The sequence below is a fragment of the Xiphophorus maculatus genome, chromosome 11, assembly GCF_002775205.1.
Source record: "Xiphophorus maculatus strain JP 163 A chromosome 11, X_maculatus-5.0-male, whole genome shotgun sequence".
In the NCBI taxonomy this organism is placed as follows: domain Eukaryota; kingdom Metazoa; phylum Chordata; class Actinopteri; order Cyprinodontiformes; family Poeciliidae; genus Xiphophorus; species Xiphophorus maculatus.
Genome location: NC_036453.1, coordinates 30681490 through 30697332, shown reverse-complemented (window position 1 = coordinate 30697332; position 15843 = coordinate 30681490). Strand labels below are relative to the sequence as shown.

Below are 15843 nucleotides of genomic sequence, written 5' to 3'. Positions count from 1 at the left end.
TCTGATTTAAATGGTTGCATTACATCCTCAGCATGCTATCAAGTTCTGCAGAAGCCTGATAATCACTCACTTATTTAAGTAAGTCACGTGGCAGCTAAGGACATATGAGTCCTACAGATCAGGATTGAGAACCAAAGAAGTGAGTCAAGGATGTCATGCAACTTCTTAATGTGTCCCACATCCAATACACTTGTAATAAATGATTGATTATTTTCTCATGGACTACAGAGTCCATCTAGTTAGTTTAGCTATTTATTATTTAAACACAGTTATTTATCTCAGGTGTGTTGGGAAGGAGAGACACATCTATAAGTTGCAAGATACCAGCCCCAAAGGACTGACGTTTCACACCTGTGATTAATTTACTCTAATGGTTCTTAGTAACTTCTATTTGGATTCAACCCAAGTCTCTTCTGCTTTTATCAACTCTAATGTTAGTAATTTTGTCACATGACTACTCCACATTTCTGTTTTCTATTTTTAACCACCTTCACATCCATTGCAGACTTCCTACAGCAATTAAATTTTCTGCAAGAGAAATTATTAATGAACAAATGTTTTAACAACAACATGTTGGCACTGTTCTCGATACCAGAGCCATATCCTATGAAACAGCTTCCATGACAAATATTGCAATCTCCCTTTTTCATGTTTAAACATCTGCAGTTAATTTACAAGAAGAGATGAACATCAGTCAGCAGATATTTCCTCAGATGGCACACAATAACTTTGTAATGTCAGATGAAGAAAGCAGAGAAATGTTCGATATGGAAAGAATGAGTGGGACAAAGTGGAAGTCAGATAGAAATGATGAAGAGAAAATTAAACCAAAAAATGCATAACTGCAGGGATCAACAAACAGCAGTGAGGGACTGAAACCAATTGGAAATGCAAACTTATATTTAGAGTTCTTATAATAAGCATGTGCCAAGCAGATTTCCACTGGAGACAATTTATTTAATAATTATAATAGATACAGTGGAGAAACTGTCATCTTAGATTCAGTTTGTAAAATCAGATGACGGATGAAAAAAAATGGGACAAGACTAATATAGAACGCATTCGAGAAGGGGTTTAGATTACATTTCTTACAATATATGAGTCCTTTATATAAAGCTTTTTCCATGAGAAACTGAAAGACATATGTACACAATCTATGGTTCGTAGCCTTCTGCACACAGTTCTGATACAAACAGCAGTTTTACACCTAATTAGCAGACACAGCAGGAGAGATGGAGCAGAGGATGAAGATAAAGCGGGAGAGTAAGACAACTGTTTTGGATAAAGCAGTCATAGACGCAAAACAAACAGGCACACAGGACTGATCCGCCTAAACAAAAGAAGAGAGAGCAGAGCGATTAAATCCTGACAGCCTGCAGGGAAGAATACCTGCTATATATTTATTTTTCATTGAAAGCAAATGATCACCTGGACTAATAAATATAGGTGTGTGAAACCGATAAAAGAACAGAGTAGCAGTAGATGATATGAGACGTAAATGGTGTTTCATTGATTATGTTCATTATAGTTCTATTAACTGCCTATCAGTCCGTTTTTAAGCTTTCTATTAGTCTATGACTACAAAAGCGTCATATTTGTCTTCTGATGTGTCCTCAAGGCATTTGTTTGATTTTCATGATGTACAACAATGCACAAGGCATGGCTAAGCTGCGCATCTGTGCAGAAACCATTAAGGCTAAATGATTTCTACAGGTTTTGGAGGAAGTTGTTCTACAAACCAGATGGCATCTTTTGTCTTCCATGTGAGATTGTGGTAAAGTACATCTGTAGCTATCACAACAGCAGTGTGGTTGTACTTCAGCAGCAAGAACACAAAACATATTTTACTGTCTCACGCATGAGGTGGTGATCCAGATCCTTGATGAATTTTACTTGGTAAGCAGCTATTAGACCTCTGTAGTCACTTCTGTGGTGAGATTAACAACTTCTGGTAATTTCACATTATAAGATGATTAACGAGCTATTTGAGTTTCATTGACTGGCCCACATGAACAACCAGCATGGTTTTTGTGCTAATCTCATGACAAAATGCACTAGGAAGTAGGTTTTTTTGACTTTCGATAAAGATAGATAAGGAGGACTGGTTTAACCCCACTCATTCAAACATTTTCTAACTCTGGTTAGCATTTAGACTTCTTATGAACACAAAACAAACAACAAATTGTGACTTTTTTAAGTTTTAGCTGAGATGTTTAAGGAATATTTAGACATAAAAAAGAATAATCCACTCTGGTGAGGCATTTTTTGAGTTAGGGCAATAAAAAAGTTGGTTACCCTGGAGACTAAATGAAGGCTAATGAAGATTTGCTCATCACTGACTTGTTGCTGCTGGTTGAAAAACAAACCATCTGAAGATGAGAGACCATTTTGATTCACTGTAATTTTTTTATATTTATATATAAACATTGTTTGTTTATTTTATGTTTGTGTATATATAATATTTTGTTTTATGTAAACTTAAAACTGAAATATTCAGCAGATAGACAGCTGAAACTGATAAATGCTGTGCTGAAGGTTTCAAAACATTTTAGTTGTTGGAATTATTTATTGTTGACTCTAAATAATCCATTAATATTCCAGAATAAGCATGTCCAAACTCATAAATAATTAAGTAGTTGTTGTTCGACCACTCAAATAATAAATATTCATTAATTCATGCAATATAAAAGTGTTGAAAATATGTTGGCAAAAAGACATGGTAAAACAATAAGATTATGTCAAGACTGCAACTGTTGTTGTTTTTCTATTAACTTCTTCTGAGTAGTTAACAGAACTACTCAGAAGTAGTTCTGAGTACTACTTCTCAGAACTAGTGCATATGTGCAAATGCATATGTTGCATTTGTCATATGTTGACAAATGCAACATATGACAAATGCATATGTTGCATTTGACAAATGCAACATATGCCTCATCACAGACATACTGACAAACATTGCTACATACACATTATGTTACCAGGTCACGCATTTGTGGGATTACACTCTGGAGTCCTCTCCTGACATTTGAGAACATGATGTTCTTTAATACTGCACCACTGTGGCATCTGTCAATCACATCTGCCGATTAGTATCACATGATCTCCTTTACTACCCTAAGAGTATGCTCATTGATATAATGCAATGGCAACTAATCTGAGTGCTATTAGAAAGACCAAACATGTATATGTTCTAGCTGTTAAAAGGATCTGTGCTGTGGTTTCAAATGAAATAGGGTGGACAACATATGCCCCCACGGAGCTGGACGAATGATGTTCAGGTTGGATTTTTATCTCTGGCTCAATCCAGATCTTACTCCCAGATCAGTGTCTCTCCAATCTATGCTCTTTCCACCCACTTTTTTTTTCTTCTCTCGCTCTCTATTTCCAGCTCTAAGAAACATCAAACACTGAAATGATCCAAGGCAGGCAAAAAAATCAAATAAATATAAAAATAAATGAGTGAGATGAGGGGAATCTGATAGCAGAAAAGTAATACCCACTTCAGAGGCCTGCTGTGGATCATTTCTACCCCCCCAAGCCTTCCCAGACCCCCTCCTTTCTTTGCCCTCCCTCCTCGTTTCTTCTTGGTTTCCCCTTATTGTGGGAACACATTACAGGTGTGCTGCGTGTTCACTTGTAAGCAGGGGAAACATCGATTTTCTGTCAGTTGTGGAGGATAACCAAAGGATATAATGCTGTGCATGTTAGGCAGCCGGGTATGCAGCGCTGTCACGACTTTTCCAGGGAATGTGAACATAGAGATGTACGCACCACACAATAAAATTGAAAGTCTGGAGCATATTTATGTTTTTCAAGGAATGCCTTGTATTTCTTTAGGATTTTATTTTTGGAAAGGTAGGCAAACCCATTGAGAATTGTTTAAATTTTGAGTGAAAATCATGTCAGTAGTATATCTTTCCTCTGCATTGAACAGTGTCCATTTAAATCCTTGCAAACCAACATTATCAAGTGTTTCATTCAAGATGCGCCTGATAATAGAATCTCTGCTGTCTGAATTTCATTAACTCTCCTCTATTTCCCTTTTGTTCGCTCAGGTTATGGCGGGGTGGAGTTGCTGCTGGTGCTGTGGGGCCTGGATCTCTCTATGCCCTGCCCCCGCCACTGCATCTGCTACACTTCACCTAGCACCGTTTCCTGTCAGGCTCACAACTTCCATGAAGTGCCCGAGGGTATCCCCGCTCAGAGTGAGCGTGTCTTCTTGCAGAACAACAAGATCCAGCGGCTGCTCCGCGGCCACTTTTCGCCCACCACCACCATGCTGTGGCTTTACTCAAACAACCTCTCCTACATACAGCCATCCACGTTTCACGGCTTTGACCGGCTGGAGGAGCTCGACCTGGGGGATAACCGGCACCTGAAGGCCGTCGCCTCGGACACCTTTATGGGTCTGGGTTGGCTACACGCGCTGCATCTGTACCATTGTGGCCTCATCAGTCTGCCTCCAGGGATCTTTGCTGGTTTACATAATCTTCAGTATCTCTACCTACAGGTGCTTGGATAACTGCCAATTTTCAATCTCTACGGCTAAATGTTACATCTGCATTCCTTATACTGTAGTGTATTATGGACCTACTGCTAGAAATTTGACACTAATGAAATGCTAACAGCAGATAAGTTCATTTACTCACAGAAGTTTGACCATGCAAAGCAGCACCAGGAAGAAACACGATAATCAAATACACAAATCATTGCATAATGTCCAAGATATTATGTTTTCTATTCTGTTACATTATCCTAACTACTTTTTTATGTATTTTCCAAATTTTGACGAAAATATCCATCATTCTGTTTTAAAAATATAATTTAATCACCAACATTGTTTAGTAAAGGAAACTGCATTTTAACCTATCAAGCACCAAGCAAATAAGATTAAAGTCACAGGCTCATATGCACATGTTTACACTTTTATGCAATTGGTCATGAAATCTAAAAAAGTCAAACCAGTTTATTTGACATGACCCTATTTTTACTGATTCCTCAAACTGAAACAAGCGCATAAAGACAAGCAGCAAATTGTTTTAGTAACCTCCAACACAACACAGGATATTTTCTAGCCTCTTTGAGCTGCAGAGATTACCAGTAATCCTGTAAACCTGCAGAGTTCATCTTTTCCCTGGAATTTATGGAGTACATGTTTGTGAATGTAATCTGCATTACAAAACAAGCATTTATGTTGTGGCCTAATCTAAAAATATTATATTTATTATAACATGTGAGGTCAACAGACTGCTGAAAATAAATCTTATTTCAAAGCTTATTCCAATAAAGAATGTTACTCATTACTGGAAATAACATAAAGGCTATTAAATGAAGAATGAACTATAACTAATTTCAGATCCCGTTTTGTCTTTCTTCCTTTCTTATTTTTCAGGATAACCAATTAGAGTTCTTAGAGGATGATTTATTCATCGACCTCCTGAACCTAAGTCATCTCTTCCTGCATGGGAATCGGCTTTGGAGTCTTCGCCAGAACACTTTCCGAGGATTGGGCGTCTTGGACCGGCTCCTTCTGCACCAGAACCGAATCCAGTGGGTTGATCGGCAGGCTTTCCATGACCTTCGGCGTCTCACCATGCTCTACCTGTTCAATAACTCCATCACTGAGCTATCCGGTGGCACCCTGATGCAGCTGCCGGCCTTGGAGTACCTGCGTCTAAATGACAATCCCTGGGAATGTGACTGCAAGGCGTTATCCCTCTGGGACTGGCTGCAAAGGTTTAGGGGCTCCACATCCACTCTGATCTGCGTTTCACCGCCGGAGTTGGCAGGAAAGGATATGAAGAAGGTGAAGAAGGAAGAGCTACCCAGCTGCTTGTCGAACGAGGGTCACAGAAGAGGTAACTCTGGAGGGGAGATGGAGCATGGAGACTCTTTAAACCATCTAAACCGCCACAGAATCCATCACAACCATCATCAGCGGCCGTACATGCCGCATGGGGACCAGTACAGCTTGCCTTCACCCTCACCCCTGCCGCGTCCACCGAAGGGAAGCCGCAAAAACTGTACCCGCCGGGGCCGCAAGGGAAAAGGGGGGCTCAATGAGGTACAGGTACTTCAGGAGGGGGATGAGAAGGACTACTCTCCAGATGGAGGTAAATACGATATGTCTGCATCCTCAAGAAGGAGAAACAAGTGCATCCCCAGAACTTCTGTTGGTCCACCAAGTGGAGTCCAGAGAGCTAATAACACTGGATCCCATGCAGCAGCATTTATTCCCTGTTTGTCATCAGCTCTTTTTCTGTCAATCTATTTTGTGATCCTACGCTGAAACAGAACCCAGACACTTTTGTGCTAAGGATGCAACCTTATTATTAATTCTCCTAAAAAAAACATCCTATCCTGGCTATTTAAGGAGACATGTGGACAACCAAGTGTGTTGTTGATACTGTTTGGGAACATTGTGAAGTATTCCTGCGATAAAAATGCAGGGATTCTTATGTGTCAAAAGATGGAAGTCAGGGAGCGCAACTCAGCCCACTGTTTTGATGATGTCAGCATAGAAACAACAGGGAAACTTCTGTCTCTTTGGCATCAGTCACTTCATCAAATTTATGTGCTCATGAAAACTGTACAGCCTCATGAAATAATGAGCCAATTATTCATTCAAATTACAGTGAGAGCACACAGTAAGTATCAAAACAGTTAACCCTCTTGACTCAGTAGTGCTCTCACAGCACACCCTTGATCTGTCACTCACACTAGGACAAAGACAGTCATTTAAAGCTGTCTCTTTGCTCACTCAACAGCACCTTACGATCAAGAAACAAAGTACCGCAGACACTGGTGGCAGGAAAATGAGTCATTGTGAAGAGTTTCAACGGTAATAGCTGTAATTACTATCAATCTGCCAGCAAATTGGCTCTGCACCCACGTCTCACAGCAGTTTTAATGCACATCTGTACACTTTGGCATCTAAATAATACAGCTGAAATTGTCACACAACAATATAACTGTCAGTTCGTCAATGCAGTCCAGTTGAAAGCTATCATTTGTCCTCAACTTTGCATACCAACCTAAAAGCCAGTCCAAGCCAACTGGTCTCATTCAGCATCCTAGAGTGAGTGAATATTTCTGAGAAACGGTTGTGTAACTGTGGGTGTAAAGTGGAAAAGGAAAATAAATACTCTAAAGCTGTGTGGATACGACAAAGCTAGATAAAAAGAGTGCCTAATGGGAGCCAGTTATCCTACGAACAACATCTGGAGGCGAGAGACAATTTCATTCACTCTCCGACTTCTCTTGGTTGAGCACCTCTCTGCAGGCTAAGAAAAACCAGGGGATTTAGTCTCAGTCATAAAACTTCTGATTCACTGAAAGTGATGTGCGCTTCCCTCTGTAATGCAATGGAGGTCCGTGTATCATTCAAAAGCACCATTCAGTCCAAACAGTCACAAGAAACAGATTCTGTGTCAGAGGTTTGATCAGCCTCTGTTGAGTAAAAAGTAAGGTCAGAGTGTGTGACGAATGAATGAGCTTGCGGACTGCTCTTCTCTGATTTGTCAACAAGGACTTGCTGATCTTCAAGCCTGTTTGAAGAGTTGGATTTTATCGCTGCTAGATCTGAAGAGAGAAAATCCCTATGACATGTGGAGGCTATGTGCTCTTCTCCAAGAATTACCCATGAAAAAAAGAACAGTGGGATGCAGCATACTCTTTGATAACAGTGCATTTCAACAGTGGTCTTACCCCAGAAAATAAAAAAAGACCAACCACCTTCACAGCTCACCGCAAACTTCAAACCCGGGACTCTGATTTGGTTTTTCTCTAGACATCCTGTTTTTCTGTGCAGCTCACCTAATGTCTCCACCACTCAATTGAAATGGTGGAAACTGATAAAACAAATCATTTCATAATTTTCTACAGCAAAACAAAGCATTGTTGTCTTTTTTTTTTTTACTAGCTGCTCCTCATAAGTAGAGATGCACCAAGAAATTGACACGTGACAGGAAGTGGACAATTTTCAGTTTGGATACCCCCAGTAGGCTACCAGCCATTTGGAAACTCATATTTGATTATCACTCTGGTTGCACTCCAAAGATCACTCAAAAGTTAGCTATTTTCAGGATCAAGTTTAAAAATAAGACAAGAACAAAAAATAAGAAAAAGCACAAAGATCGAAGAAGCAACACTTTTTCTTTAAACACGTCTGTAATTATTTCTTTTGAAAGAGGGAGAGCTTGATTTTCAGCTGATAACAGAAAGTCTGAACAGAGTCCAGAAAAATTACTTCATTTCATCCTTTTGAATATTCTACCCTGGTCTGTGATCTTGGCTGCCTTTTGGAAATCTCAGTTAAAGGGACAGTTTGGATTGCTTAAATTATCAGTAACAGCTGTCTTTCCAGTTGTAGACAGATGTCTTATCACCCAAGGTGAATAAATTCGAAAAGTGAGTCAAATTAACCATTTGTTGTAACTTATTTTCTGAAGTTAAAAACAATTCAAACAAGAAATGAGCGAGAGAAACCTATGTCAGCAACTATATTTTCACATTACACTGTTGTTGATGATAGTGAACTGGAAAGAAGTACTTTCTCATTGACCCCTTGGTTTATGTTGCCCAGCAGTCAATAGGTAAGAGGTGGAGTCCATTGCCTACTGGAGTAGAAACCCCTGAAGTGAGCCAGAGGTAGTAAGTGGGTATTGAAGATGTATAGACTGCAACCCATCATCAGTGCATCTTCACTGGTTTGTGCTCTATGCATAAAGGAGAAGCTGAAAAGGAAGAACATTACTGCAGTTTTTCTATCCTTTTGTTCCTGAGAGATCATTTATCCACATCAGGAAAACTATGAGGGGCCGTTTAGGACAAAATTTACGTTTTGTCTCTCACACACTACCAAAAACTCTTGCATACTCCAAAAAAGTAGCCACGCACACTCCAAAAAATTACGTTTTGTCTCTCACACACTACCAAAAACTCTCGCATACTCCAAAAAAATAGCCTCGCACACTCCAAAAAATTACGTTTTGTCCCTCACACACTACCAAAAACTCACGCATACTCCAAAAAAATAGCCTCGCATACTCAAAAAAATTACGTTTTGTCTCTCACACACTACCAAAAACTCTCGCATACTCAAAAAAATTACATTTTGTCTCTCACACACTACCAAAAACTCACGCATACTCAAAAAAATAGCCACGCACACTCAAAAATTACTCACGCACATTCAAAAAATACTCAAATTGCGTATACACACACTACTAAAATATGAGGGGCCGTTTAGGACAAAATTTACGTTTTGTCTCTCACACACTACCAAAAACTCTCGCATACTCCAAAAAAGTAGCCACGCACACTCCAAAAAATTACGTTTTGTCCCTCACACACTACCAAAAACTCACGCATACTCCAAAAAAATAGCCTCGCATACTCAAAAAAATTACGTTTTGTCTCTCACACACTACCAAAAACTCTCGCATACTCAAAAAAATTACGTTTTGTCTCTCACACACTACCAAAAACTCTCGCATACTCAAAAAAATTACGTTTTGTCTCTCACACACTACCAAAAACTCACGCATACTCAAAAAAATAGCCACGCACACTCAAAAATTACTCACGCACATTCAAAAAATACTCAAATTGCGTATACACACACTACTAAAATGTCACACACACACACACAAACGTTAACTTTCTCGCTCACATACACTACTATCAGCTCGCTCACATACACTGTACTAACAGCTCGCACATTCACAAACGTTAACTTTCTCGCTCACATACACTACTACCAGCTCGCGCACATACACACAAACGTTAACTTTCTCGCTCACATACACTGCTAACAGCTCGCACACACACAGACGTTTATCTCTCACATACACAAGACTAAAGTTGAACACACACACAGTACTAAGACTCGTTTTATGTATGTGTGAGAGCGAGACTTTTTATGAATGTGTGAGAGCCAGACTCTTTTTGAATGTGTGAGAGCGACACTCTTTTTGAATGTGTGAGAGTTGTCACGGAAGAGGCGGGGCATAATTTTTGGATCAAACTGCGCATGCGTAGATCCTAAACTATAAGTTTCGATTGTTGACTCACTGTATGTTCTATTACTTAGTATATTTGTGCTTTTAAATATATATAGAACGTTTAACTTTCTTGTAGATTAAATGTGCTATAGAAATAAATGAATCTGATTGATTGATTAAAAATAGCAAAATTGCTGTAGTACAATCTGTCCACTGGGTGCCAGATTGTAGCACTGCGGGCAGTCGTTGAATCGTTTAATGCGCCTGTCAAAGTGCTGGTTGCCTCCGGAGAAGATAGAATGGTGTTTAAAATGGCAGCTGCCTGACCAATTCTCTCTCGTTTCGAATTAGAGTTAGCCATGTTCGGTATAGCAAACTCTTTCTTCTTCGGCACTAGTTGGCGCCGGTTAATAATTCCTGTAATACTGGCACCCAGTGGACAGATTGTACTACAGCAATTTTGCTATTTTTAATCAATCAATCAGATTCATTTATTTCTATAGCACATTTAATCTACAAGAAAGTTAAACGTTCTATATATATTTAAAAGCACAAATATACTAAGTAATAGAACATACAGTGAGTCAACAATCGAAACTTATAGTTTAGGATCTACGCATGCGCAGTTTGATCCAAAAATTATGCCCCGCCTCTTCCGTGACAACTCTCACACATTCAAAAAGAGTCTGGCTCTCACACATTCATAAAAAGTCTCGCTCTCACACATACATAAAGAGTCTCGCTCTCACACATTCATAAAAAGTCTCGCTCTCACACATACATAAAACGAGTCTTAGTACTGTGTGTGTGTTCAACTTTAGTCTTGTGTATGTGAGAGATAAACGTCTGTGTGTGTGCGAGCTGTTAGCAGTGTATGTGAGCGAGAAAGTTAACGTTTGTGTGTATGTGCGCGAGCTGGTAGTAGTGTATGTGAGCGAGAAAGTTAACGTTTGTGAATGTGCGAGCTGTTAGTACAGTGTATGTGAGCGAGCTGATAGTAGTGTATGTGAGCGAGAAAGTTAACGTTTGTGTGTGTGTGTGTGACATTTTAGTAGTGTGTGTATACGCAATTTGAGTATTTTTTGAATGTGCGTGAGTAATTTTTGAGTGTGCGTGGCTATTTTTTTGAGTATGCGTGAGTTTTTGGTAGTGTGTGAGAGACAAAATGTAATTTTTTTGAGTATGCGAGAGTTTTTGGTAGTGTGTGAGAGACAAAACGTAATTTTTTTGAGTATGCGAGAGTTTTTGGTAGTGTGTGAGAGACAAAACGTAATTTTTTTGAGTATGCGAGAGTTTTTGGTAGTGTGTGAGAGACAAAACGTAATTTTTTTGAGTATGCGAGAGTTTTTGGTAGTGTGTGAGAGACAAAACGTAATTTTTTTGAGTATGCGAGGCTATTTTTTTGGAGTATGCGTGAGTTTTTGGTAGTGTGTGAGGGACAAAACGTAATTTTTTGGAGTGTGCGAGGCTATTTTTTTGGAGTATGCGAGAGTTTTTGGTAGTGTGTGAGAGACAAAACGTAATTTTTTGGAGTGTGCGTGGCTACTTTTTTGGCGTATGCGAGAGTTTTTGGTAGTGTGTGAGAGACAAAACGTAATTTTTTGGAGTGTGCGTGGCTACTTTTTTGGAGTATGCGAGAGTTTTTGGTAGTGTGTGAGAGACAAAACGTAAATTTTGTCCTAAACGGCCCCTCATAGAAAACAGCAAGTCTCTTCACTGTACATCTGTAGAAAATAAAATCTTGCTTTTAAAGATACCTTTGTGCTCATGATCCGAGTACCATTAAAGAAACATGAGCTGACAGTAGCATTGACTAAATTTTGGTCTAATATAAATTAGTGATCCATTCTTTGTGTTTCACAAACATGTGGAGTCGTCCACTTTTCTACTGACTCCCTTTGACACCGGTGTGCTATGCAGGGAATAACTATCTCTGTAAGGTAGTTCACATTCTCTTACACAGAGATTTTAGTTTTTTCAGGGTAGTCATACTAATTGGTAATATCAGATGCTAAACACAGTTTAAAATGTGAACTCCATTATTATTTTGTTACTTTGGCCATGAAGTGCAAACCACTTCAACAAATCACTACACACAACTACAAATTGAAAAACACAACAACCTATGCAAAAAACATGACATTAACTAAGCACAATTATAAATTAAGAAAACACAACAACATTAACAAAAGAGAAGATGAAAGTCTCAGTGGGAAAACTAAGACATTCCTGATTGGTTGATATCACTTTTAACTTTAGAACCGGGAATTATTCTAGCATTCACTCTCTTTGTTTAGATTAGCAGACAGAGTCACAGTGCTATGTATTGCCCAAAATGCTAAATTCACTTTCCTCCCCCAAAGCTTCGTAGTTTGTCCCAACTCAAAATATTCTTGGATAGCGGCAGCTAAGTAGACATGAAAACAAGTCTCCTGAGTATTCATATCCATGGGTAGCTATGTTATTCTTCTTTTTTTTTTTATAATGGCGGATCACAAACGCCTTCAAGGTGCATACTGTACTCTACTCTCTACTCTACTCTACTGTAAATGAGTGTGTAGCAGCATTATCAAACATCCATTAAATTCAGTTTTTTCTGGTATTTTGTATCATGACGATAAATCTGTAATGTTTTCAGTAGCTATATTTGCGTCATTGGTAACATTCATATTTTCAACAAATGTGCTAAAACCAGAATAATTTCCAGTTCTAAAGTCAAAAGAGGAATCGCCCAATCAGAGATGTCTTAGGTTTCCCATTGCATATCACAGGACCTATTTCTTCTGTTTTGTTAATGTTGTTATATATTTTTTAATTTGTAGTTGTATTTTTCAATTTGTGTCCTCTGGAGAAAGGTACCAGCGCTCCTCCTGACCCCACAAGGGAAAATTCTGACTGGTGCATCTCTACAAACAGTAATTAAACAAAAAATAAAACAATTATGACAGGTCCTTTTAAAAAAAAAAAGCACAAAAATTGTGATAAGGTTTACAGACCACCCCAAAACAAACAGGTTCGTATTGGACTCCAGAGGCAGGGGCCATATTTGTACCCCTGCTTGTGTGTGTTTCCCGCTGAGCCCCACCTTTTCGTGTCTATCTATCTCGATGTCGGGAACATTGGGCAGCCTGTCACTATTGTGTCACTGTCCTGGCAAATAGGATTATAAGTCCCTATACCAGTGAACTTTGTTTGTGCTGCTGTAAACCAAGAGGTGATGTAAATTGTGTCCGTTTATTCCTGTGAGAATGACTTTTGTAATAAAACAAAAATGAGAAAAAAAGAGAGAAGTGGAGAAGCGAGACTCTGTTGTGTCTCACTTGTTCCTATGAAAAATGTACAGGGAGCTGAAGGCTGGAACTTTGTTATTTTTTTAATATTCTTATAATTGTTTTTTTTCTTTTTTGGGGGGAAGGGGGAAGGGGGCTTTCAGTATTTTTGATTTGCTGAATAACTCAAGATAAACAGCACACTGCAGTGTCCTATGTGCTTCTCCTTATTTTTTTCCTTACTTTCTATTCGTCATCCTCTTTCTCCATCTTTCCTCCTAGTTTCTCTTTCCCTCCTCATCTTCCTGTGCCACCATTCTCTGTTTTCAATAAGCACACACAGACACACACACAACCATATCTGTGTATTATTTTTCGCTCTTCCTTTGTGGAGCCCAAATGTTTTCTATGTGGTAATCAAACAATGCCAGACTGAAGCTGTTTATAAATAACATTAAACAGATAGTGTCCTCAAACGGCTGAGGTGGTCTCTGTTTGTTTGCCTCCTTTTGTTCGGGCAAGCGTGTGCATCTGTCCGAGTGTGTGGTTAATAGACATGCCTCTAAATGAGCCCTGAGGCTGCACGATAAGGCAATGGAAAGAAAGAAAATCATCAAAAACTAAAAGGCAATAAAAAAACCCATAATTGAATATGTGCATTCATCTGCTGCAGAGGAGGAAAAATACATCCACATTTAATAAAGATAGATGTTGCCCCCCTCATGTCCTACTTTTGGTCACACACTTAGCAGCCTCATATGAAATATGCATCAAAGCAACTGTCAGGACACACACACTCACATAATACACACGCCTGTCGAGGTGTGTCAGCTGTGACGATTAAAGGGCGGTGTCTCATGTCAGGTCAAGGTAAGGTCACATAAGGCACTGGGATGTGATTGTTTCCTCATGCTTTATATTCATGTGTTTGTCCACCATGTAGGCCCGCCTGTCGCAGCACATCCAGCCTGACAGCCGGTCGAGCTGCAGAGTGGAAGTGGTCCGCCTCTGAGAAAGTATCACTGCTTCGTTTGTAAAACAAAGCTGACAATGGGGAGAGAAGGAGAATGAGTGAGGACATAAAGACAGAGGGGTGCAGTTATCTGTGGAAGAAGTGTGTGAAGTAGTTATCAGTGCCAAACAGACCAGCAGCAGCTGGGGGAGAGGAAGCGAACCTAGCAGGGCAGTGCTTGGTGAGTGTCTGGGTGAGTCTCTGACCAGAACAAGGTGTGCAACTTACACACTTATAAAAATAAATAAGCATAAAAATAAATCATAATCAGCTTTAACATTTTTAAAGCACGCAGGCAATTTTATAAGTAGACTTTTCCAAAAAAAAAAGATAAAAAAGATGATGTAACATACTGTATGCCAGTGTCCCGTATGTAAGTTTGACTCACATTAATGTTTACAGCAACTCTTTACTAAAGGCATAAAAAGTATTTGCCCCCCTTGAAAATTTTACTATTTATCACACCCAAACGTTTGCGTACACATTTTAAAATTAAAGATAAAACCAACAGAATGCAAAAAGGAATTTTTAAATGATTTCATTTATTAATTTAAAGTCTCACAGGGGAACAAATGACTCAACCAAGCACAGAGCATGATTCAAACATTTATTAAAAATCAGAAGGGTCACACAAACGTCCAGGAAAGATAAAATCGAGAAAAAGAGGGTAGAGACTGAAGAGTTAAGTTCAGATTATCGCTAGGTCAGAGGTCTTCAAATCCAGGCCTTGAGGTCCAGTGTCCTGCAACCTTTAGATGTATTCCTGCTCCAACACACCTGAATTACCTCCTCAGTTCTCCAGATTCCTAATAATGACCTGATGATGTGACTCAGGTGACTTGAAGCAGAGACACTTCTAAAAGCTGCAGGATACATGTCCTGGAGGACTGCGGTTGAAGACACCTGCTCTAAATGATGAATCAGTCGCTTGGCTTCTGAACTTATGAACTTTGTAGTTCTTAGAAGAAAGTTCCAGGATTGTTTCTATAAATCACTTGTCTAAAGACAAATCCTGGTGACAGGGCGAAGATGTGATAAGAAGGCAGGTGAGGGTCAGAAACACAGAAACAGGGAGTGCGATGACCATGCATGGAGAGAGCTGAGGGTAAAGGTCAAAATACACGCCTGTGGTCTGTGAAGGCAAAATAAAATTTTGGTTAACATTATTTTAAGCCTAAATTTACCAGATGTTTTAATCATTTTGTGCTAAACTGTAAAAGTGTTTGAATGAATGAATGAAAAACAAGTAACTTATATTGTGACTGAGTTTAGTTTAGAACATTCAGCTCCTGAACACTGTAAAAATAAAATCAATTTTAGTCTATATAAACTGAACTACAACAAACTGTTTAAAGGGTGAACCCACACAATTGTGCACAGTAGCATGGGCATTTAGAATTTGTAAACAGTATTATTGACTTACAAATAATTGCTCAAAATAAGTGTCGAAATAACATTGTGTGAACTGACTGTATTTGCATATATACTGGTAAAGGTGTGCAGGCATCAACATTCTTTAAAATGAGCAGCTATCTCTTGGTAGACTTGGATTGACTCA

The 15843-nt window shown here is 39.1% G+C and overlaps 1 protein-coding gene across 1 annotated transcript in view; it reads left to right on the top strand.

The window, feature by feature from the left end:
• LOC102216533 (reticulon-4 receptor-like 1) overlaps positions 1-8879 on the top strand; it is a 100515-nt gene extending 91636 nt beyond the window's left edge. Inside the window, exons 4-5 of the mRNA XM_023341793.1 lie at positions 4056-4510; positions 5393-8879. Of these exons, the coding sequence (XP_023197561.1) occupies positions 4056-4510; positions 5393-6289 (1352 nt within the window). The 3' untranslated portion in view covers positions 6290-8879. The remainder of the gene's footprint in view (positions 1-4055; positions 4511-5392) is intronic.
• Positions 8880-15843: the final 6964 nt, after the last annotated feature.